Genomic DNA, 26868 nt, shown 5'->3' with positions numbered 1-26868 from the left:
CATTAAGAAACCGCAGCACTCTCTTGTCTTCAGTTCAGTGGAATTTATTTCACCAGCAAAAAAATGCGACGTTTCGACCGTAAAGGTCTTTCTCAAGCAAAGACCTTTACGGTCGAAACGTCGCATTTTTTTTGCTGGTGAAATAAATTCCACTGAACTGAAGACAAGAGAGTGCTGCGGTTTCTTCTATATGACGCATCCAAGGGGGAACTTCTGACTGGCTCCCAACATGGCTGGCACCACCACAAGATAAGACTTTAATTTTTCGTTGTGCTGCTATACGCATTTTTTCCTATGACTTCACATTAAATCATAGAGATATTTGTGTCTATAACAAATTGATAACTATTGGCAAATTATTTAACCGTCCAGATAACTTGTGCTTATACTACATGGCCCAAAGTATGTGGGGCTTCCACCAAGTATTGCTAGTCCACCAATGTAGGACTTTGGAGCAGAACCATGTTCTTATTAATCACATTCAAGCCTAATGGATAACGTTGAATTTTTAGGATAAGGATATCCATTGTCCACTCTAAAATGTAAGGATAATTATTATTCTGGGGCTGTTTATCAAGGCGTGGGTTATGTTCCAGTTAGGAGATATCCTAATTATAACTTACAGTGATATTCCAACTAATGATTTTATGCAATCGTGACATAACAGTCGTCAGGAATCCAAACTTGCCGGATTTCAGCGTAACCACTGTTACTGTCATTACTTGTGAATTGTATGTGGACCCTTGCTCTTTAACAACTAATTTAACAAGAGTGAGGGGCTTATCATGGTGCTCCTTACTAGCAGTAATTTTTGATCCAAATAAATCTTGGCTCCTCCTTCTATAGTAGTATGGGTCCCTTTTGCCTATAGGGCCCCTTACTGCACCAATGATATGTCCACCCTTGCATAATAGAATACCATTTCAGCAGTTTATTCCTATACATTGCTTTGTTACCCAAGGTATGAGCTCAATTGGCTACCATTAGTGTTCTTTAATATAGGGTTTCCTATAGAAATAAGAAAGCACAGGGGAATCGCATTAGTCAGTGGCAACATGTCATTACGATGACATCACACGTGGTATGAACTCTGCCCTTATGATTAATAAGTGTGTGGAGATATCGCAGTGAGTGACCCCTCAAAGGGTCACTGAACTATATCTGGTCATTAGCTCACTTTCAGTACCATGAATATACAACGCAATGTGACATTAGAGTTTCTTTGTTAATGAATAAACTAAGTGAATAGTAAGCTATTGTCTTTACACCATGAGAACTAACTTAATCAACTTGGTAAAGATAAGAGATGGCAGAGTTTTCCTTCTGTAAATAATGACTAAAATATCAGTGGGATTAAAATAGCATCATACCCACTGTCCACTGCCATCATGTGCTCCGCTACACTACAAACTAAGATATCTGCACTCGGTGTCCAACTGGGGTGCTTGGGGCCACCAGTAAAATTCATTCTTGGGGTCCACTGTAAAGCTACATGCAAATATTACCTGCTCACCCAGCGGCAGCAACAAGAAGATGATAATGGGGAGACTTTAAGAGAGCAGATCCCTGGGGAAAGGGGATGCTAACTGGCCTGTCTATGTACCTAGAAGTCATCTCCGCCATCAGACGCATCTATGATAATAAATTAGGTACTTTGTTAAGTAATCTATCCAGTTTTTAATAGGAACATAGGCCGGGTGAGATGCTGTATTACCTATATGTATTGCAGTCAGTGCCATGTGCCACTTGTGCAGAGGCTGGGGAACTAAGAGCCCACCTTGTTCAGAAGCCCCCAGATGAAGTCACCTGTTCCCCTGTGGGCCAATCCAAGCTTGTCTGCACTAAATAAATAAAACATTTCCTTAAAATATGCCCAAATTTAGATGAACTAAGCCAGAGACTGTGACAAGGCTGGGGAGGGTTAAATCTTCTAGAAAGTCAGTAGTCAAGCAGTCTTAAAAGGTGTGTTTATATAGGTTTTAGTGATGGAAACTGTAAAGGCATCCATACACTTTCTAAAGCTGTTGGCCGAATGATAGTTTGGCAGACAGTTATCTCTCTCCTACCCCCTTGCTCCCCCATACACATACATGTTCGGCTCGGAGGAACATGTATGTGTATTCAATGAAAAGAGGGGGGAAAGCTGCTGTCAGATACTTCGGAGGAAGCTTATCTCTTGGAACAAAAGGATTGGCCAAAAATATTAATTTCACACAATCCTTCTTTCCACCAATATCATCTGTCAGAGTCGAGAGCTCTCCACACACAGTAAACTGTTGGTCGAATCGGCTGTTCTTGGCGAGTTCTGCTGACAATACATTTATGTACATACAGTTCAGGTAGATGTTGGCTCGTTCGGTCAACAGCTGTTACTCTAGACCCCACCATGCACATGCTCACTAGGCTTGGCTGAGTATGCAAGTGTTCTGAATTGGGAGAGGGGAATAAAGCACCTCTGGAGATGGCTTATGTCCCCTTAGAACAGTAGGATAGGACACAACACCATGGATTCGTCAGCATAGATGTATATACTAAGCACTTAACCATAATACTAAGCACTTATTCATGATATGAAAATGTGGTGTCCACTAGATCACTGACAAATGGAGTATCCAAAGACAGAAGGGTTTCTTACCCAAAGTGAGCCATCTGCCCATGTGAGACAACTTTTAAAGTTTGTATAGTTTAGAAAACCCTCATACTCTCTGTTAAGGTATTCTTAGTAAACAGGAAGGCAGAGAGTCTCTTAGGAGGACATGACACATCCATATATTACAGGGGCACCAGATTAATTTCAATGAGAATTGTGTAATGCTTGATTTTTTTTTATATGGTGGTGCTGCATGAAGATTGAATTATGCCAAGTTTGCTAACAGATTACAACTGATTGCTGAGGGTCCAAGGAGTTGGACCCCCAGGGCTCAGCATATTGTTGTTGGACCTTTTAAATGCTATCTTTACATCATATATTTAAATTTGAGATGGGTTCCTAATCAATAGTGAGTAATATTGGCGGAATTATCCTTTACAAACATTCTGCCAGAGGTCATAACTTTAGACATTGACGCTTATAATAGGGACAAACCTGTGACATCTAATTCAATTCTATGTAAAATGATATGCACACATCAGCCATGATATTAAAACCATCTGCCCAAAATTTTGCAAAACTCCTTGTGCAGCAAAACAGCTTTGATCCATCGAGGTATGGACTCAACAAGACCTGCAAATCTGGTGCCAAAGGAGTTTTGAGGTGATTGTCTCTGTTCGATCAGATTCAGATCTTGGAATTTTGGAGGCTAAGTCAACACCTAGAACTATTAGTTTTGTTCCTCAAACTATTCCTGCACATTTTTGGCAGTGTGGAGGGACACATTATTCTGAATGAGGCCTCAGCCATTATGGAATAACATTGCCATAAAGAGGTATACTTGGTCTGTCACAGTGTTTAGGTAGGTGGTACATGTCAAAGTGTCAGGACAGTGCCTGGAGCATCACACTTCCTCTGGAACCTTGCTTTATTTCCATATAGCATCATGGTGCCATCTCTTCCCTAGGTAAGTGATGCACACACACCGGAACATCCACATGATGGGAAAGAAAATTCAATTCATCAAACCAGAACACATTCTTACATTGATATATGGTATAGGTCCGATGCTCACATGCCCATTGTAGGTGCTTTTGGTGGTGGACCCTTTTAAGCAATTTGTGCTACAGTAATTCTGCTGTGGAATTGGACCAGATGGGCTAGCCACTGCTACCAATGTGCATCACTGTGCTTATGACCCTATTGCTGGTTTACCAGTTGGCCTTCTTTGGACCACTTTTGGTAGGTACTAACCATGGCATACTGGCAACATCCCAGTCCTGACATTCATCTAGCCATCACAGTTTGGCAAAGTCATTCAGATCCCTAAGATTACCCATACATTCTGCTTCCAACAAACTTCAAGCCTTGACAATTGACTTGCTGCCTAATGTATCCTAGACCGGTGCCATTGTCATCAAATAACCAATGTTACTCGCTTCGCCTGTCAATGGTTTAATGTTATGGCTGATTGTTGTATTTTTTTTTATAATTATACAATTGAATTATTGTTACTGTATATAAAACCTGAATACTCAATCAGTATATGCATAGCAACATCAAATAATGAAGAAATATGGTGTTAAATCGGTAGAACAAAAATAATACACACAGATCATTGTAGTCCATGTGTTGCTTTTAGTAAAATTAGCAGAATACAGTTGACCAGTAATGATTTCAATTGCTTCATCCCGAGAGACACATAAGTGTTCTTGAATAAATTCCTTAAGCCTGCGTTCTGGTTTGAGAAGAATCATTTTTAAGCTTATTCTTTGTGGTATACAGACAAAGTCTCAATAAGCTGTCCTTAAATACCACTGAAGTCAAGGTCATATCTTAAAGGGAACCTTCACATTTTTAACTATTGCACAATTGAAACCATTTAGACAAGTGTATATATTGTGACTCCTCGCTGAGGATGTCTGTTGTTACCTTCATTAGTAAGCGGGCAATTTTGGTAATAGGATTATATAACAGAGTTGCTGTCTAAGAGTATGACCACCTGTGCAAGTTTTTTGTTCCAGTTTTTTAAGCCAAAAGCAGGAGGGAATTTTCAAAGTACTAAGGACAGATACTACCTCTCTTTTTTTAATCCACTCCTACTTTTTGCTTCAGAAACTGCATGAAAAATTTGAATGTTGCAACAGTTCATCCATGTACTATGCAATTCTGCGCCTCTAGAGAGAATTTGTCATATGGTAACTCATTTGGTCCTTTATTGATGCAAAAAATAAATAAATGCAACCATGTAAAATTTCATGAAATGCAATAATTTGCATTTAGTTATTTTTAAGGGTAGTGGGTATGTAATTGAAAGTACCTAATATAGATGATTTCACCCTTTAGCTACTGTAGGGAGCTTAGAATAATATGCTGGCTGGCAGTGGTCTTCACATTATAGACCTAAAACTGCATGTAGTCTGCCTATATGCCAGAAATAAAACAGCGGGGATTCGAGTATGGCCACTTTTTTAGATTATTTTATACAATCACATCGTTACATAAAGCCCCACTGCCATGACATCCTTTATATGATGGATTATATGCCTCTAAAGGGTTGAACAGTGGGCATTCTCAATAACACTGAAAACTCATTTCTTAATTTATAGTCATTAAGTTGGCTCCAAGATGGGGTTTCACTTTAAATGAAGCATACATTGTTACAGCAGCAGAGTCAACATTGATAAATCTGCTGCAAGCTGATGAGGTCCTTCACCTCCAGACCCTCCACCCTCCAGGGTCCAGAAGCTACATTGAAAAGAGGCAACACATTCCAGTGCAGATTCTGTCAGCAAATAAACGCTAGCATTACAGTCTAGTGTGTCAAGGATAGCCTCCAATTGGTGCAATGACACTCATAAAGAAGTAAAACGTATCTTAGTACGTCTGATATAATAGGATAACTTCCTGACTGCAAGCATTATTATTAAAAGATGAGTTACCATTCAGCCGCTACTATAGGAAAATAGGTGTCCTCGGTTTATTAAATGAGAACAAGGTTGTCTGTGAAATCCGCAGTGGCAAATATAGGTTGACAGCGCTACATGAAGACATAACAGGGGACCTGAGGTGAGAAGAAGGTGGGTCACCATAAATCTATTGTACGCAGCAGAAGAGGGTTGTGCCTGGTAATCATTCTTAGGATTTTGCTTCTGCTTGCAAAATGTCCTTATGTAGAAGACCACATTGGTGATTCTGCGCACTTAATCCCTTTACAGTGGACGCATATGATAATTCTTGGGGTAAAATGACTATAGACAACAGTATCTATCAGGAGAGACGGGAGATGGTTTCCTTGACAACCTGGCTTCCCTTTGTGCAGCAGACGTCTAGCCCGGTGAGGGCACGATTCCGCAGATTAACGCTGTCACTGCTGTTAGGGTCTGCAAGACAATGCTGAGCAGAGAACTGCAGGCCAAAGGTGATTATGCAGCCAAAAGGCTGCCGCAACCAGATTGTGAAGTGTGTGTGCATGCCAAGGCTGGGTCTACAAAGATGCAAAGATCCTTTGGATTAGTTGTGTATGTCTGTACAATAGGGGTTTACAGTCCCTCTATATCGATGACTTTGGGAGGTCATTTACTATTCTGCTAATAACTGGGAAGGATTAAAAGAGTTCTCTGATTTAAAACCAGCAACCTGTCATAGAAGGTGAGCAGGACTGGTTGCCTCCACTCCACTTGCTGAGCTACCTGGTTGAGGGCGACGAGTCCTCACTACACACTACACTCTGATACTTGCATATACTACATAATGGTGAACGTTCCTGTCAGGCTGCTCAGCCATGATGGCATATCGTAAGCAGGATCACATCATTACCATCTATTGAAGAGCAGTGAGGCCCCAACACCTCATCCCTCTGCAAGTGGTGGCAACCAGTCCTGCTCACATTCTAGGACAGGTTGCTGTCGGCCGTTTTAAATAATTACTGGAGATCTCCTTTAATGTAGCAATGATGGAGGCGGCAATTATCTTTACATTTAAATGATTGCTTTTGTCAGTATAAATGCTACTTCTGTTTGAAATATATTGCATTACAAAAAACAACTAGCCTACAGACCAGTCAGTCAAACAGGCCAACATTTTTAGATTGAGATGATCACTTTATCAATTGTTTAGATATACTCATAGGTTCAGATACACTCAACTCTTAAACTGACCATATACTTTAGATTATTGTTGGCCAAACCAGGTCATCCATCTATTGTGTATGTAGGCATCCCAACTCTAAATCGATGGTAGATGTCAGGGGAAAGAAGGATCAGGCAGTTAGATTTCAACATGCCCAACTCCTTTTGTTCTAAAGGAAGATAAGTCCCTGCTAGACAACTCTATCTATTCTGAACACATGCACATTCGGCTGATCCAGGTGTGCATGCTTATGGGCAATTTCAGGGGGAAAGTTGTCATCATCTGAACTGTATGGCCAGCTTTACCTATACTGATACTCTCCAATACCCCGATTGTGCAATGTGTTATGGGGGATATCTGGGATTCTGAGGGTATCTGATAGAAAGTACTGTAAAAACATGTATGGTAAATGGATATCACATGTACATACAAATAAGAAGAATGCAGTTTGTGTAGTAGAGGTCATATAGAGATGTGTTCTTCCTTAACATCAACGCTTGGCTCGGAATATCGTGACAAGAGTGGTGCGGGATGACTAGCTCAGATATATTTTTTTTTGCATTACTCACAAGGCCTGTCAGAGTATTTTTCAAAGCTCAAATGGAAGCTGGTGAAGGAACCTAACAGTCCTATGCTGTGTCCAACTTTTGGGGTATATATACAGGTATAGTCTGTGTTTACACTGTCATTATGTCGTTTTTATAGGCTCTTCTATTATCTGTTATGATCAGGTTGGATCTGTTAAGATCTGAGTTGTTTTTTTTACCCTAACTTATGATTGGTCTGTCAAGTTCCATTAGATAGGCATGTTTTTTGTGGACAGAAAAACGTGACATGCCAGAAACTCAAAAAGTAATTGAGTCCTAACGGAAAAGACAAAGAGCTAACACATTTGTATAAATAATATAAGAAAGAGATCCCTGGCCATAGGTGAGAGGCTTACAAAAAACTCAGGTTTCAAACAGCATATTGTGCATAACATCAGAACATTCCTCTTCTAAAACTGTGTAACATCATAACCACCACTAGTAGTCTACCAGTGTCACACCACATTTGGAATTTTAGCTATCTTTTCTTTTTGCTATTTTTTTTTTTATTGCCTATTATAAGTTTTTCCCAACAATATTGTAAACTACAGTTCTAGACTATCCAAAGTGACTATCCAAATGAGACTTAAAGAGTCAAACTGTTTCATTTGACAGTGAATGGTGTAATTAGCAAATTTCTAAATCATTTCATTTACAAAATTTGCCTGCATCCACCTGAAAAAAGCTGTAACCTCACAGCCACGAGGGGTCTCACTTCCACCTAAGTTGCAGTTCACTACCTGTTGTCAGGCAAGATCTAGCCCTAGTAACAGAGACACAGAAGACAACTGAGAGGGGGGGGGGGGGGTGTCAGAGCTAGTTGACCATGTTAGCCTGATAAAAGAACTGCTTCTGCACTGCTTCTGAACATCATAGAGGCCTCCTATATGTCTGTAAGTGTGATTTATCCCTTCTTATCTGTTCCGTGAACTCTAGAGCTGAAAAAAAAAACATAGTGGGAAGTAAGGGAAAGGATGTCACAGCAGTATAGTGCTAGAAAATTCTATAGAAGGGATACGCCCCCTGCTTCTGACTAAAATACATCTGTCTGTGCAGCTGAAAAAGAGGGAATAATATGGCTGGAAAAAAAAACATTAGTGGAGCCCAAAAATAACTGTTCCTTCACAGTTATGATTGTACCAAGAAGCACAGGCATTATGCAATTGTTTTTGAAAACTCAGGTACGCTTTAAGCCATTCCACCTCAATTTTTCACCATTCAGCCATCTTTCCAACTATTGTTTCATTCTAGGCTTACTATTAGTTGGGAAAAACATTTTCAGTGCTACAAATATAGTTTGTGTACATATAATGTATAAAATTACTGATTATGTTAAAGTCATAATATTCAATAAGTAAGTAATTAAGAGGTTCCCCATCAGTCATGGATGGAATACATTTCCAATAGTTATTTTAATTTAAAGGTACTGATGATACTCTTTAAGCATCATCTACTACAGTTGTATGGTTAACAATTGTCATTATGTCCATTGGCATCTTTACACAATTATGCATGATTCTAACACTTCATATTAAACCACTACAGGGGCATGATGGCATTGGTAAAGATATCTTTGTAAAATATATATGGATACATAATCTGCTATTCAGCTTAGCCCTAGAGGTGACTAGCTCACAATGAATCACCAGGCATAGGGTAAGGGGATTGATGCTCATATATAATACCATATTGAGGTCTTGGCTCTCAACATATAAACAGCAGCTAATTACATCAGTGACCTCTTCCGGACCCACTGTGATCACCTTCTGCATTTAGATAAAGCTGCTCATTGCATTCCCATTCTCATCTGCAGTGCATGCACTGAGCTACACATTGCATTCTCCGTAATGAAAGCATCCGCTGAAATAAATTACAGGTAGATCTTGTAATTTGCAAAAGTAATTCTAATTCATAAACTCAATTTATGCTTCAGGGCAGTTCAATAAAGCATTTAAATGATTGTTAGCATACTATATCAAAAGGCCTTACAGTAAAACCGCATTTAGACATTATCCTTGCCATTCTTATTACCTTTATTTTCAGTGCACATTAGTTGGTACACAGAGAAATTATTAGAGTGTACTTGTACTTTGTGGTTTCCAGTATAAAACATTTCTACTTTTCTCCTCTTGTCTTCACAGAGTATGACACTTGTAAGCGAGATGAGTAAGTGAGTTTGGTTATTCCAAAAGCATCTTCATGAGTTATAAAATAAGGAATTAAAGAACCACTAAAACTTAAATATGTGAGATCCATCCCTTATAACAGGCTCAAACATCTATGCAAGTGTCCATGTATATTAACATTGTGTCAATGTCAGTGGGTTTGCTTACAATTGAATGTGTAAGGGATCAACCTCTAATCAGACAGGACAGACTTTACAATTTTTTTGTTTCTCCTGGGGATACCCTGAGAAGTCTCTCTTTTTTCTCATATTTGATAAGTAGAGAATGGCAGGGCTAGGTATACTGAATTCTATTGTTTTTTTTTAATGTTTTTTTTGTTTTGAGTAGAAGTGTATAAGAATTGCAGGGGCGATCCTAAATTAGTGACCAGATAGCCTTATGTATGGTGCTTTTGATCTTAATCCCATCAACAGACCTCAGTCACAATCTGTAGTTGGTTGGGGGGGGGGGCTGTTACTCAGTATGAAATTATGAGGTTCTCATTTTATTATTTCATATTATACACAATAAGTACACCTATGTCATATGCTTCTCTGCTCCAGTAATGACACGATAAGTTATCACAACATCATTTATGGCATCAGAAGACAAACACAGGATGATTCAGCAATGGTTGAGCAGTAATTGCAATAACATTTTTATTATAGAAATCTAGGATCCTAGAAGGAGCAATGTTTATGGGTCTTTATAGGCTGACATTATAATAATTTTTGTAGCGCTCAAGAGGGAATATCCGAAAATTACCTATTTTTTAAATGTGAAACATATTTGTTTTTGAATGTTTGGTGATTTTTCCCCCCAGAAATATCTATATTTAAAAAGGCTGAAAACTAAGCAATTTTCACAGTAATAAAATATGGAGACTTCCTGGTGTGTAGAGATCACTTTTCAGCAGTCATCTCATTATCATCACAGGAAGGATTACAATGACAGTTAACACCTATACACAGATAAAACACAATCTACCATTCACAATAGGTGATGGTCACAACTTGTCTACTCCTTCCTTCTACAATAAACCTCTGCACAGAAATAGGAAGTCTTGACATATTATTAGGCTTAGTGGCCAGTGTGAAAAATGATTTTAGGATTTAAAAACATATAGAGAGAGAGACAGTGACATGGAAAATGATAAAAAAAATCATAGAAAGTTCAAAAAAATGTTTAACATAAACAAATAAATAATTTGATTTAAAAAATACCTCATTTTCTGATGACGCGTTTGCTTTAAGTCTCCAAATGTGTTTTCATTTGCAAATAAGAAACACATGAACAGGGAGATTTCCCCCTGATTTCCCCGATTGCTAGACAGAACTCTTGTAAATTGCTCCGTTGACATTTATCATTCCAAAAAAGTATCACATAGGATGGTTTTCTAGCCCCTGCTGTGTCAATCCATTCAGCAATGCTATCATTTGGTTCCAACTCCGACAACTAATTTGGTGTCTACCTAATGTCTCTCACACAAGTAAAAGATCATGAAGTTTAAGCCAGAAGTGATTACATAGGACAATATTCCATTAGATACTCCATCTCCGAAGCTTACATCTAGAAACTATTTACTACAAATACCCATTAAAAGTTAAAATAAGAAGACAAAGTCTGAAACATATCTCATTTTTCCCCAGAAGTGTGGTTTGATACTTTAGTCCACCAAAGCTTTCACATTGTAGCTCTACCTGTTCAGATTGGCTGCTGTGTATAAGCACAAGCCCAGCTCCAGCTCACCATGAAGTCAGTGGATCTGGATCTGAATTTCCATTGGCACAAGGATAGAACGATGACAAACTACAAGTACATAAATCACCAGTATAGTGAGCCATGTGATCCAGAGTATGGGAGCAGCTTTAATATATAACCACCACCAATAAGCTCCTATGTAGCACTTGCCTCAATCATCATAAAAGATGTAATTCTGCTCTATTAATCAGACCATTTTATGGCAAGCTCATTGATTTCCTGGTGAGTTGTTCATAGTCGTAGTCTTCTCTATATTTTTATTTTATGTAGCAGAAGGCGATTAGATGTTCACTTTCATCAATGAGAAAATGTTCCTGTGCATGATAACATCCGTGTGGAATACCCGTCCATGAAAACGACTTTTTTCTGTTATTTTGGCATTGAAACATGGCTGTATGTATTTTTCTATTATCTATCACTATAATTAGAATGAACTAATCAACCTAAATCATTTAGATTGTGAGTGGCACTGGGGATGCAGATAGTCTAAAAAGTTACACAGTGGTGAAAACGTAGAAGTCCTTCAATGTGTACATAGGCAGAATCCAGTCTTCTTCTTGGTTTACGGAAGAGCAGGCTCAGCGATAAGGGGACAGATAGAGAATCCCTAGCTGAGAAAGTCCTCCACCTGCAACTGGTATATTGTCAGTGTCCTTGTAGACTGATTGATTTATAACCAACTAATGCATTGCCACATTTGCTCAGAGTTAATGTTTATCTAAATGAGATACAGCAGTAGGAGATATTTCCAAATACCATTTCATAGTCACCACGTTCCTTTAGGGACTTTCAGAATGTATCATGAAGAAGAAGTGATATTATCAAGCAATGATATAACAGGAGTATTAGGGTTGTATTACACCAACAGATTGTCTGACAGATATCTGACACATTTCTGACCAATCATTGGTCAGATGGCCTAATACACACAAAAGTCTTTTGTAAGGCTTCTTTTACACTCGCGTTTTGTGTGGATCTGTCATGGAGGGATCCGTTCTGATAATACAAACGTCTGCATCCGTTCAGAACGGATCCGTTTGTATTCTCTTTAACATAGCCAAGACGGATCCGTCTTGAACACTATTGAAAGTCAATGGAGGACGGATCCGTTTTCTATTGTGCCAGATTGTGTCAGTGAAAATGCATCAGTCCCCATAGACTTACATTGTGCGTCAGGACGGACCCGTTTGGCTCAGTTTCATCATCCGTCTCCAAAGCAAACTGATCCGTTTTGGACCGCTTGTGAGAGCCCTAAACGGATCTCGCAAATGGGAAAGCCAAAACGCCAGTGTGAAAGTAGACTTATACACACCATTGGTCTGACTGGACAGATATTGGTCAGATAATCTGTTGGTGCAATTCAGCCCTTAGACGGCTATGTTTTTACAGAAGATTCTTATCTATCTGCTGTACACACATTGTATCAAAAGGCATTGCTCACACAATGGTTTAGTGAAAGTGATTTTCAATGATTGGAAAGCTTTGCAAGGGCTTATTCACACGACAGTGAAAAAAGACATGGCTGGTTCCAGAACCAATTAAATCTATAGGGCTATTTACATGGCTCTTTTTTTAATGCCCAGCAAATTGCAGCCATTAAATAATAGGGCGTCCTATTTTGAGCTGTTTTAACGGCCAGACGGACCTCAATAGGCCCAATTTTAATGGCCATTTAGACAGGAGTTTACCTGTTTAATGGCAGTTAAAAATGGATATACTATGTAAAAAAGGGCTTTTCAGGGTTTAAAAAAATAATAATTAAATGCCTCATTCACTTGCACACGAGAGTGCAGGGAAAGTGTTCCCTCACGTGCAAGTGGATAAGGTGAGTATTTTTTATTTTTTTAAAAGGAACTGTTGGCAATACCTAGGGTGGGGGCCATGATATATATATACACTGAACAAAAATATAAACGCAACACTTTTGGCTGTGAGGTGGGATGGATTATCTCGGCAAAGGAGAAGTGCTCACTAACACAGATTTAGACAGATTTGTGAACAATATTTGCAATGGGTCTTTTGTGTATGTAGAAAATGTTTCAGATCTTTGAGTTCAGCTCATGCAAAATGGGAGCAAAACCGAAAGTGTAGCGAATATATTTTTGTTCAGTGTATATATATATCATGGTCCCCACCCCAGGTATTGCCAACAGATCGTTTTAAAAAACAAAAAAATACTCACCTTATCCACTTGCACTTTAGGCAAGTGACAAAACAAGCAGTCATATTCAAACAAAAAGTCACCTTGCGGTGTTGGTGGTGATTCACACCATGCGGCAATTCTGCCTCAAAGAGTCCTTGCTGATAGCAGCACCAACCTGTTTCCATGCCAAACAGGTAGCAAGCCTTCCTCCAGACACAAGACTCCCAGATCCCAACACAGAGACATGGCTTTTGAGCCCTGCTGCTTATTTAAGGACAGCCAGGTGCTGCCAAAACCCGGACCACATTTAAAATCCGGTCCGGTATTTGACCTCACCTGGCTGTAAATCAGCCCAGCAGCACATGCTGGGAGGAAAATACCTGTTTTCCCAGACCAAACCTCTCACTGTGTCACATACCCCCTCCCCCCTTTGTTCAACCTTGAGGGGGTGAACACACGCCATACAGTGGACCCGGGACAGGGCATCCGCTTTTCCCTCTAACCGGCCTGCCCTGTGTTCCACCAAAAACTTAAAGTTTTGTAGGGAGAGAAACCATCGGGTGGCCCGGGCATTTCTGTCCTTGGCCTGGCTCATACACTTGAGAGGGGAGTGGTCAGTCACCAGGCGGAATTTTCCCCCCAATAAATAATAGCGGAGAGATTATAGTGCCCACTTGATAGCCAGGCACTCTCTCTCCACTATACTATACCGGGTCTCGGCTGGGGTGAGCTTACGGTTGAGGAAGACAACGGGATGCTCCTCCCCGTTGACTTCCTGAGACAGTACAGCACCGAGGCCTACTTCGGAGGCATCGGTCTGTACTATAAACTCCCTTTTGAAGTCGGGCGTCACCAAAACAGGGGACCCGCACAGGGCCAACTTCAAAATGGAGAAAGCTTTTTACGCCCGATCATCCCAGTGAACTATTATTGACTTGTGTCCCTTCAAAAGTCCTGTCAAGGGCGCGGCTAGAGTAGCAAAGTAGGGAACAAACCTCATGTAATAGCCCACCATTTCCAGGAATGACTTTATTTGCCTAGTGGTGACAGGTTGGGGCCAATTCCGTTTCAAATCTATTTTGTTCACTTGGGGTTTGATGACTCCGTGCCCTATGACATACCCCAGGTACTTAGTCTCTTCTAACCCTATCGCATATTTTTTGGGGTTAGCGGTTAGGCCAACTTTCCGAAGAGAGTCCACTACAGCCTGCACTTTGGGTAGGTGACTTTCCCAGTCGGTACTGTGGATGACAACATCGTCCAGGTAAGCTGAAGCATACTGACGATGCGGATGAAGCACAATGTCTATTAGTCGCTGAAAAGTTGCGGGGGCGCCATGCAGACCAAAGGGTAAGACCTTATATTGATACAGCCCCTCAGGCATGATGAAGGCAGTTTTCTCTTTGGCAGCTTCCGTTAAGGGCACCTGCCAGTACCCTTTTGTGAGGTCCAAAACAGAAAAATGCCGGGCTTGTCCTAACCTCTTGATGAGCTCATCCAACCGAGGCATAGGATACGCATAGAATTTGGAAACCTTGTTAAGTTTTCGAAAGTCGTTACAAAACCGCAACGTCCCGTCCGGCTTGGGTATGAATACTATAGGACTGTCCCACTCACTTTTTGACTCCTCAATGACGTCTAGCTGCAACATTAGCTGCACCTCCTCCAATATGGCACCCGGTATGGTTTTAATAGGACTTTTGCCTGAGGCTCAGTGACAATGTCATGCTGGATAATGGAAGTGCATCCAGGGAGGTCCGAGAACACATCCGTTTTCTGACTAACGAACTCCCTGGCCTCCTGAGTCTGTTTAGAGGAGAGGCTGTCAGCAATATTTATTGTGGCAGCCGCCTCTCTTGAACCAGACAGAGGGGCTGGTACCTCTTCTCCTAGAAAACCCGGCCGCGGGTTGTCTTCTGTACAGTGTGGGGTTTTGCTCTGGTAGACAGGCTAGTGGACGCAGTATAGAGGCAACACAGAGACATGGCTTGTGAGCCCAGCTGCCTATTTAAGGACAGCCAGGTGCTGCCAAAACCCGGACTGGCATTTAAAATCCGTTCCGGGATTTGACCTCACCTGGCTGTAAATCAGCCCTGCAGCACATGCTGGGAGGAAAATACCTGTTTTCCCAGACCAAGCCTCTCACTGTGTCACTATATTAATATATATATATATATATATATATATATATACTGGGGTACTATGAGGGGGCCATTATAAATACCGAGGGCACTGCAGGAGTTCTGTTTAAAAAAAATGAACTACATCCATTTTTTATGACAAAATGGATGCCAAACGGTCATTAATAGATGGCCAGAAAACTAATGCACACACAGATTCAATTTGGCCATGACAGTGTATCTTTTTTTAACATGACTTTTTCTAACATGACTATTGTGTGAATGTAACCCAAAGGCATCTTTACATGGCCATCAACTGGGGCAATTATTGGGAAGGAGCATTCCTAGAAATGCATTTGCCCAATAATTGCCCTTTGTAAAGGTGTAAAGGTGCTCGATCATCAGGTGAAAGCATCCTTGATGTGGACACCAAAATCATCTTTCCTGGGCAGCAGATCTGCTGTGTAAACATGGTTCTGAAGCTCAGAAACAATGAATCTGTAAGGCGATGTAGTAGTGATCACACGTTCCTATACAGAGGAGATGATTGCTGCATGTAAATGCAGCTCTCACCTCCTCTAGTGAGCAGGCAAATATTAAGAACACACAGGTCAATGACTATAATTGCCAGCTTGGCCAACCAGTTTACAGGGTCCTTAAATGGGTAACCTATGATTAATGTAAAAATGAAAATCAGACATCGTATAGTACATGTTACTCTTTTTCTAACAAATCTAGAACTGGTCCTTTACCTCACATGGATACAGAGATCTCAGACACATTTTATTGAAAAACTAAGTAGCTCTACTAAATGTTTAATTACATCCAGTTACAAAAATATTCAGATCCCGGTGCTGGTTTGAAAAATGTAGAATATTTTCTATGGGAGAACCACTTTAATTAATAGGGCTTTGACTATAGTCAATGTGTATTATCAGGTAACAGCAAGACTCATGTTTGAACCCACCATTTGTCCTATTACATATTCAAAACATGACAGCAGCAATAGTGTGAGGAATTTAACCCATATCGAAACACATGGAATATTTCTATATTGCTATGTGTAAAGCCACTAACTGTACTGTAAGCCGGACAACATATCAACATTTCAATATAGATAGATAAATAGATACAATCTACCATATAATTTGATACAAATTAAATAAAAAATGTTAGGCCCATTACACATACAACTATGATGGAGGTTTGTTATGTACACATACCTCAGGACACTGGATAACCCAATACAGATGGGATGGGAGGGAGGAGAGTTTTATTAAATTCCTTGTATTTAAGAGCTTCATTAGAAATTAAATATGCATATACTCCCCCATCATTATTCTCTGTAGTACAAAAACCCAAAGGGAAACCCATGTCAAATCTGATCCCATAGTTACCCATGGGAACAGTTTAATATTTGGTGGCATCAGTTGTGACACTTGGAATCTCTCTGTGTCGGGCAGCATTTTTCTGTCTGGCCATAGACCCTGGACAAAAGAGGGTAGTCACAGTAGATAAAAAAAAAAGCTATTGAAAACAACCCCTTTTGGATTGTGTCTGGTAGTAATTAATGGGATAGGCCGCCTAATATACAGCGCAGTACCTGGACTGGTCACATCTATAGCTGTAGCAGCCATAGCAGCTTTGGCTCCCAGAGGCTGAGGAGGTCTGTTCAGGGACAGGACGTTCTTGCTTCTTATGTAGAAGAAACATGGTGGTGACTTTCTGTTATCTAGCCAGGGGTAGATTGGCAATAGACCTTACAGGGAAATTTCCCGGAGGGCCAATGCCCAGGGGGCCAGCCAGTGGAAGTTTTTGGGGATGTATTTTGTGTTGTAGGCAGTATTTTGTTATGGACTGTGGTATGTGGCTCTGTTGGGGCGGTATAATGTGCCACATTATGTTATTGCTGGCCCTGCCTTCCATCAATTTGGACCCAACTACAAAACGGAGCCACTTTTCATATTTTATCCAGGACTACTTTAAGTTCCCAGTCCACCCCTGTATCTAGCTCTACTATGTTGGATCTGCTATATGACACTAGTATCCATTCCTGGCTCAGGTAATAGTAGTTATACTGCTGTTTGTATTACTACTGTTCAGTTCAGAGTCCAGTAGGAGGGAGCCCATTCTGGATTTTTCTATTGGGCCCTATGATTTTTACTTATGGAGCAAATCTGCAATCTGCAACTTTTCCCCGCTCACACCAGGTCTAAAAAAGCATGGCGTGGGCGGGAAGAGGATGGGCCGGCAGGCCCATCTCATTTACCATTTTCTACCCCTGTTTTAGGCGTAGAAAAGGGTCTAAATTTAAGACAGTAAGGAAGCTGTCTTACATTTGTAAGTGGCAGTGAATCAGCTGAAGTTATGTAGAGGCTGGCGCCTCTTCATAACTTCAGTGGATCGACCTCCAACGCAGGGCTTTATTAAGACTGGCGTCTAAAACACAAGTTTTAATAAATGACCCTCTAAATCTGAGCATAGGAAGATTGTTCTATACATATTTATCAATAGGGCCTAATGAGTGAGTAGAATTTTTATGTCTTTAGAGGAAAAATTTGGAAAAAAATTGCATAATCTCTTTGCCTGCAATATTCCCTTTATGAAACAAACTCCCTAATCAAGTGTAAGTTGGCATTGTGCAAAGCTACAATCCACCACTGGCGTCTATAAACTATGGGCATTTGAGGGTTGATTTCACACTTGGGAGCGATTTATTCAAAGTCAACAACTTGCACTTTTTGTAATGTGCATGTGCTCATCAATGTTCAGATTTTAAATCATTTTCCATAACTAAATTCAAATTACCATTGGTATAACAAGGAGAATTTATTGCCCATTATAATTCAAAGCTGTATTTTCCATTAGCATGCAAGGCACTTTGTACATTAACTTAGCATTTATGCCAAACATAATGTTTTACGCATTCCATCTCAAAGCCCCATTGAATATGGCATCTATATTTTTTTATTTCCCTCCCGTGCTAATCATATAGTCTCTCTTTATTGACCACATATTTTCTGCCAGATTCACTGGCAACTAATTATGTTTGCTCCTACAATGATGCCTTAAGCCTACGTCATGCCTCTGCCCTCTCCCACATTTATGCTGCTCCAGATCACATAATACATTGGCCCGTATGTATAAGAACTAGTGCAGGCAGGTAAGAGTACTGGTGCTGTCCATTAGGTTCTACCATTTTGTGAGAACGAGTAGAAACTCTGGCTCTAAGTTAATCTGGACAACACTAGTGTTCCTTCTGTGGACTAGTTTCATACATGACCCTTGTTTCCATCACTCGCCTCATCACTTTTCACTTGATGAAATCGCATGCCTTTCTTTACGTTGATGTCATTTAACATTTATTTATATGGTGACTATTGTTTCTAATATTTACATTATATAACAAAGTGATTTCATTGATGTGTTGCAAAAAGGTGGAGTCTATTATCATTTACATGATCTAATGTCTTTACTAAACTAGCTTTGGTACCAGCCGATCCGGTATTCCAGCACTCTGGACAGTTGCCTGCAGACTCCCTGGTTAAAATCGGCTACCCATCTCAAAGCACCCAGTCTAATCACTTGTGTGAGTATATATACTGCATTTCTTCAGGAGAAATTCCAAACAGCCTGTTTTTTTTTTTCTTTTTGTTCTTTTTTTTTTTTTACCTACAAAGAAAATGCACCAAATATGTGATTACTGTGAAGACCTACAGCCTAAGACCATGGTAGGTCCAGTGTCAGTACGATATATAGGTAAAAAAATACTGGCATTATTAGACTTAACACATCTGGGGTGGAAACTGCATTACAGTGCATGAATCTGGTTCATTCACTGAAAACCAGTGTATGCTGTTTATAGTAAGACCCCCATTATACTATCCTATTTAATGCTACATGCATACAGTGGCAATAGGAAATCATGGAAAAAAGTAAGTGATATGCACAGCAGTAACAGCAATACCATAATTGTTAATATGTATGTATATATGGTTCACACTTACATAGTTTGCATATATGTCTGTAACTACCAGTTGAATTTTGCCCAACTACCAATGTTTGAACATATGTCAGGAACATTAATGCATAGCTTTTAACTGCATGAAGACCAATTTACATTTCCATCCTGTACATGAAAATAGCAGTATCATTAAACTATAGTATAGTACAATATAACAGTTATTTAAACTGGTTTTCCAGGAGGAAAATATTGATGACCTGTGCGCAAGATCAGTAGACGTCCAACACCTGGCACTGCCACTGATCAGACATTTTAAGATGCTGTGGTACTCTGGTGAGTTCTACGGCCTCTTCCTAGCACTAAGCACAGTACAGTACATTGGATAGCAGCTGTGCTTGGTATTGCAGCTTAGCCCCGTTCACTTGAATAAGACTGAATTATGCCTAGGCCATGTGACTGAAGAATATGAGGTCTATTCAAACAGTTGATTGGTGCCAGGAGTTGGACCCCCACAGATCAGATATTGATGACCTATCCCAAGGAAACCCTACCACGGCATCCTGAATTACTAGAAGTCTTCTATGCTGGATCCTCAATTCTTGGCATTAGTAGAGCCCAGTTACAAAGAGTGTCTCTTTACTCTGGAGGACCTGTTCTGTCCTGTATTACTCAGAAAACACATTCATTTAAATAGGCACTGTGTAATGGCGAGTCAGGAAAACTGAACACTTCCGGGTTTTCCGACAGATTACCAGTGATTACTCAGTCTCACAGCAGGGTGCCTTTTTGTGATAGGTTCATTGTCATGGGGCCCTGCTGACAAGCATCAATTGTCAAAAGCACAGAACATCTTTAATATATTCGTTAAAGTTAGAATCTCATTGGTCTTTATAGACAACTGCTCTAGTCCAGGTAATATATAAGTCATAGATATAGCCTTTCAAGAGGGGACTTTTTGTAGCTGGAAAGACCACTCCTGCTCTAAAAACTCATGAAATGAACTGAGAAAAAATGTGAGAACTTTTTTAGATCATTTGTACCCTAAGAACAAGTAAAGCAACATAATAGTTTAGAAATGTCCGCAAATATATTAATTAAAATGCAAACGTCACATATCAATCTCATGTATAGCTGGTCCATGCATCCAACTACAAGAGCTGGAGGTGTCCTGAGCTATTAGGTTCCAGACTGATGAAGGAAGCTGCAGATTGGTTTGCTATGAGCAATTCTTCAACCTCCATTTGTGCTAGTTTTCATACATACATGTAGTTCTAATACATCTGTTTATGTCTGAAATATAATATTCATTATCTGTCAAAAGTCAAGCAAGAAATAAGAGGACAATGCATTTTCTATACAGTAATAAAAATATAAAATCATAATAATATACCATTTATATCACACATACAGGTAAAACTCGAAAAATTTGAATATCATGCAAAGTTTATTTATTTCAGTAATGCAACGTAAAAGGTGAAACTAACATATGAGACTCATTACATGTAAAGCGAGATATTTCAGGCCTTTATTTGGTATAATTTGGATGATTATGGCTTATAACTTATGAAAACCCCAAAGTCACAATCTCAGGTCCCCTTTGCTCAGGGGGTATGGGTTATTAGCTGACTAGAGGGTGACACTTTGAGCCTAGAATACTGAACCTTTTCACAAAATTCTAATTTTAAGCTGCATTACTGAAATAAATGGACTTTTGCACGATATTCTAATTTTTAGAGTTTCACCTGTATATATGGTCTGTACAGTTTACAATACTTTACATGTAATAAAGTAAAAAATCTAGTCAGTATTCCAGTGCTGCTTAAAACATGATAGTACATAATCATTTGCAGTATCTTTCTTAAATGTCATTTATTCCTAAAGCCCTAAAATCTACAAGGTAAATGGCAGGTTGATAAAGTACAGATAGACAGATAGGTATGGAATAGATAGGTGGATAGGCAGATAGGATATAAATAAGTGGATATGTAGATATGAGGTGGATAAATAGATAAGTAGATATGAGAAAAGTAGATAGATAGATAGATAGACTGATAGATACATATTGGATAGATAGATAGATAGATAGATAGATAGACTGACAGATACAGATTAGATAGATAGATAATGAAAATACATGTCTAATCTTCTTTACATTTCAGTGACAGTCCAACAGCACAGCCTATAGGTAAATAGGTCATTTCTACTTTGAGAATGCAGTAAAACTGTCCTACTTAAAGCAAATATTGATGAAGTCACAAATGTGCTCATTAAGGTAGTTTAGTTGCAACAATTAGAGCTTCTTTAATTCACAAATTGTAAATCAGGATGCAGCCTAAGACCACTTGCACACAAATGTTTTTTTTTTTCTGCTTACTTTCCATTTTTTGCGTTCCGTATACGGACCGTATACAGAACCATTCATTTCAATGGATCCGCAAAAAAAGGAAGTTACTCCGTATGCCTTCCGTTTCCGTATTTCCGTTCCATTCAAAAATAGAACATGTCCTATTATTGTCAGCATAACGGACAAGGATTATTGTCAGCATAACGGACAAGGATAGGCCAGCTGTTCCGTTCCACAAAATGTTTTGCGGATCCGTTTTTTGCGGACTGCAAATGTATGAAAAAGCCATATGGTCGTGTGCAAGAGGCCTAAAAGTGAGTCTGTCAGGTCAATTATGCCTAATACAACAATTACAGCACGGAGTAGGGCACTTAACACATGTAGAAACATACTTTTGTGATACAGTCAGATTTTCAGGGAAAAAAGTATTTCATTCCCATGGGCAAATGAGCTTGTAAGTGCCCAGCGGGCGGTCCCAAACCCAGCAAGTGCTCTAATTCTTCTTTCTGAATTCTCCATCCTCTGTTTTTGCTTGATCTAGTAGACTCCGTCTATCTAATATCTGTACTAATCTACCGAATATCTATATTTTTTCTAGTATTTGTATTCTATCTATCTGTCATCTGTATTATATCTATCTTTCTTGCTGGGTTCTGCAGATTAGTTGTACTTATACTTGTACTGTATATTACCTCCATGGCAGAAAAATTGATAGCACTTTTATCTTAATGACAATGTGAAAGAAACAATGGCACCGAATTCGCCTCTTCTAGATGTATAATTCATGTCTACTGCCCTTCATCCCATCATCGCTTTGTAGACATCAAGGCAGAGTCAGCTATGCATTGTATATCCACGGATATTACTAGCTTGGATATCTGTTGACATTCATTCTACTGACTCATTATGGTTTTTAGGTGAGCAGGTTGGTTTTAGAGTTGTGTAATGTACAAGTGGAAAGTAAGTTGCATGAAAAAAATCAATAGGAGAGTAAGCAGACGGCGCCATATATACGTACCAAGCTGCTGGCCCGGCAGAAGAGGAAGCAATCAGGAAAGTTCAGATCTTGGCACATGAAGCACATTGTGTATTGTATATGACAAGGGGAGCTCAGTTCAGCACAAAGAAAAGCAGATAGCACAGATAAACTGTGGAGCCATCCCTGATACTCTGAAGATCAATCAAATACTAGGCACAATACATGGCCGAATATGGTTCTTACCTACCCATGGGTTAATGGATCCCCTCCATTTATATAGCGTCCATGGAGAGTGTTGCCTCCGCACCTCTACTTTACTGAAGTAACATACAGCTGTACTGTAGCTGTAGTGAACATCCATGTTAAATGGGTTTGTCCAGGATTAGAAGAGAGGTCTACTTTTGTTTTCAAGAAACAGCACCACTCTTGCCTATAGGCTGTGTCTGGTATTGCAGCTCAGCTCCATTCACATCTGCAATACCAGATACGGCCCATGGATTCTGTTTCTTGAAAGAAAAGTTTTTTTTTTGTAATTGTGGACAATCCCCCTAATGGTTTGGTCGGGTGTGATGACAGCGAGCTGAACAATGATTTATCTGACAATTTTACTTTATTTTTTTCTTGGACTTTTAACAAAATTTATCTACAGGATACCTGTTAAATGTACGATCACTGGGGGGGTCTGACTGCTGGGACACTACAATTAAAAGAAACGGGGAGTCTCAAATCCCCTGTTGGATCAGTGTTCAAGCACACTGACGGAAATATGGAGCAGTAGTTAAGCACGCTGACAGAGAATGCTAAGGCTAGTTTCACATGTGGGGCTGTGCTTTTCGGCAAGGCTGTTCCGGCACAGAATGCTGGGAATGCGGTTTTTGTCTGGCCAATTCACGGCATATTTGCCAGGTAGCGGCCAGATCCGATTATAGGCAATGGGGTCTAGTGGGAAGACAGCAGCATCCGGAGAACTCTGGCAGGCTGCTCTCTGCTGGAACATGCCTACTGGAGAGCTCTTCCGCAGATTTGAAACTAGTCTAAGTACGTCACTACGTTATCTGTATCAGCCCCATAGACAACGAATGGAGCAGCAGTGCACAGTCATAACCATCGCTGCATTGAAACAGGGGTCTGACCAGTAGGGATCCCAGCAGTTGGACCGCAGGACAGTATACAATTATCAAGTATCCTGAGAATTGGTGATACGTGTTCATGGGCAAACCCCTGAAAGTTTTAAGCAATTGAACAAATTAGGAGCAACTGAGAATTGTAGCATTCGAGAGAATGAACTTTGTGCTCCTTTAAATAGGTTTTACTATCGCTCTTTGTGGGCTGATAATGGTTATGTAGATACTGGGCCAAAATTTGTTAGGCTATTATTATATATGAATTATTGGCGTTGTCTATTGATTTGTCATATTGATTATTCTTAAAGATAACTTGGCAGACATACAGTCTTTAGAGTATGACGTGCTGTCAGCAAACTATATGGCTTATGTTACAGGGTAATATATAGTCACAGACACTGCTCTGATAATAGGTAGCTCTTGGACCCAACTGCTACCAGCAATACAATCCAAGAGGCGCCTCCTTATCACAGATGAGATAGGTCACTATGTGCTTATTAGCTGATTAATCTTACTTAAACAAAAGATACAAGAGGAATGGAATATTATTTCAAGCTATCTGAGTTGACTTTGCTCCAAGTTTAGTCAGTGGCTATTAAAACTATGTTACAGAAACGTAGCAGCCATAATTCCATAATATTACTACACATAAACTGGCTTAAGTGCTAAAATAGAAAGAAGTATACCGAGTTGCAAAAGTCTTCCACTTGTATTACAGAGCAAATATCCGATCAGAGCTTTAGATAAAGCATAACATGGGTGAACGTTCGCCCAGTGTTTGCCATGTTTGTGTTCCTAAGACAATTTGGAATGTTAATTACTGATCTGAAAGGCGGAAGAAACTTTAACCTTTGGTAATCATCTGAAAGCCTAAGACATTTCTCTTAATAAAACAGAAAGAAATACAAAAATAAAGCAACTTAGTTCCAGTCTGGATTACATATGGTATTAGCAGATGGTTTTTATTTGGCTGCTGTAGTTGTCCCAGATATTTTGTGTTTCTGTAACAGCTTCTGTTCTAGTAGGTTACATAGTATATCTCTGACATTGCGGTAAACTGTTGTCAGATGGGACTCCATTACTTGAGGTCACTGGTTGTCCCAGTGCAAAGACTTTATGAGTGAAGAATATTTAAAGAGCATTTAGCAGCAGGATCAATCCTATTAATCCAGGTATACTATCTGGTAGGGTTGAGGCAGCTGATTACAATGATGCCTCTTTTGTTAAAATCTGTTGTGGCGCTCCCGGGAGAGAAGACTTTTATTCTTGAGTGAGGATTTCAGTGCCCTGAGGGGCGTGGTCAGCACTCAGTGCACTGAGGGGATAAGCCCCACCCTCTGTGCACTGAAGTCCTCACTTGCATAAAGAGTAAAAGCCTTTTTTTTCTTAGGAATGCTGTAACTGATTTTCACAAGACATGCATCATTTTAATCAGCAGGATCAACCCCAAAACTAACCCTAACAGGCAGTATGCCTTGCTTAATAGGCTTGGTCCTGCTGACAGATGCTCTTTAAAGCAGCAGGTCATTGCCTGTTTGTCAGACCCATGTTCCCTTAGATGTGTGTGACACCAGATGCCTCCATAAATTGCCAGCTAAAGGCAAATCTGATATTTAGGCCTCATCCACATTTCCACAAAAAAGCGTATGTGTTTCATCAGTGAAGATGTCCGTGAAGGATCCATGTGTCCGTTTTTACCATCCGTGTGTCATGCGTAGTTCATGGATGTTGCTCAGCTGAAAATATATTTCCAAAGAATCGCTTATCAGTCTTCAGCGAAAAACAGACGCAACACGGACACATCCATGTTGTGTCTGTGATTTTCACGGTCCTATGGACTTCAATAGACATGCTTGGTCCGCATTACGGATAAAAAGTTGCGCATATCTCCCTGAATTTTTTACTGGCCCACAGTCATTAAAAAAATACATAAAATGTGAACAGACACATTTAAATCAATGGGTACATGTTCTGTCCAAAGAAAATGCGGACAGCACACGTCAGTGAAAAACTCAAATGTGGATGAGGCTTTACAAGTACTAGAGGTCCCACTTGCATTTAGGTTTTGGATCAGCAGAATTGAACAGGGCAACTATTTTTCTTCTCTTCCTCTCTTATCTCCATGTTTCTGCCTATTTAATGACCATGCATCGGTATAAAGAGGAAAGACTAATGTGATATCTGTAGGCGACATGTTACAAGCCTTCATATAAGGTGCTATATTTGTAATTGAATGCATGTAATCATTTAAGACTGGTAGTTATATCTTTTTTTCTCTTTCTCTCTCTTTCTCTTTGTCTTGCTTTTATTTGCATTTATCAGCATGTAAACGAAAAGAACAAGATCATGTTAAAGACAGAGGGAATACACCAAAGAAACCAAGGTTGGTCTTCACAGATGTCCAACGGAGGACTCTACATGCAATATTTAAAGAAAATAAGCGTCCATCCAAAGAGTTACAGATCACTATTTCCCAGCAGCTTGGCTTGGAGCTCAGCACAGTCAGCAACTTCTTCATGAATGCTCGCAGAAGGAGTCTAGATAAGTGGCAAGATGAGGGCAGCTCGGGAAATACATCATCTTCATCAAGCACTTGTACCAAAGCATGAAGGAAAAAAAAAACAACAAAAAAACACCAAAAAAAAATAAAAATGTAAAAAGAAAAAAGAAACTACAACCTCGGTGGAAAAGCTTTAATACAAAGGACAAAGACCTCACAAAAGCAGGTTTATACTTTCAAGACTATTTCAAACCAAAATTATTTATAAATCCAAAGAAACCAAAGACTCAATTCTCCTGTATAGTGAACTTTTCTTCTTAAGACATTTTTCAGGAGAACGACTTGCAAAAAAAATAAATAAAAAAAATACTGCTAATGATGATGATACAAAATCCCACTGGCCTTACACCTTCAATCATCATTTCCACCTTCACTGTAGTTTGCCGTCTGGTGGTTTGGA

General features: G+C 39.7%; 1 protein-coding gene across 2 annotated transcripts in view; it reads left to right on the top strand.

The window, feature by feature from the left end:
* The window catches only part of ONECUT1 (one cut homeobox 1), a 38887-nt gene extending 12317 nt beyond the window's left edge, over window positions 1-26570 (top strand). The window contains exons 2-3 of one of the 2 annotated variants that reach the window (XM_044283279.1): window positions 18982-19086; window positions 26231-26570. In XM_044283279.1, the coding sequence (XP_044139214.1) occupies window positions 18982-19086; window positions 26231-26517 (392 nt within the window). In that variant the 3' untranslated portion in view covers window positions 26518-26570. The remainder of the gene's footprint in view (window positions 1-18981; window positions 19087-26230) is intronic. The other variant, XM_044283278.1, reaches the window with a different exon arrangement.
* Window positions 26571-26868: the final 298 nt, after the last annotated feature.

Source organism: Bufo gargarizans, chromosome 2, assembly GCF_014858855.1.
Source record: "Bufo gargarizans isolate SCDJY-AF-19 chromosome 2, ASM1485885v1, whole genome shotgun sequence".
Lineage (NCBI taxonomy): Eukaryota > Metazoa > Chordata > Amphibia > Anura > Bufonidae > Bufo > Bufo gargarizans.
This window is presented reverse-complemented; position numbering and strand designations above follow the sequence as displayed.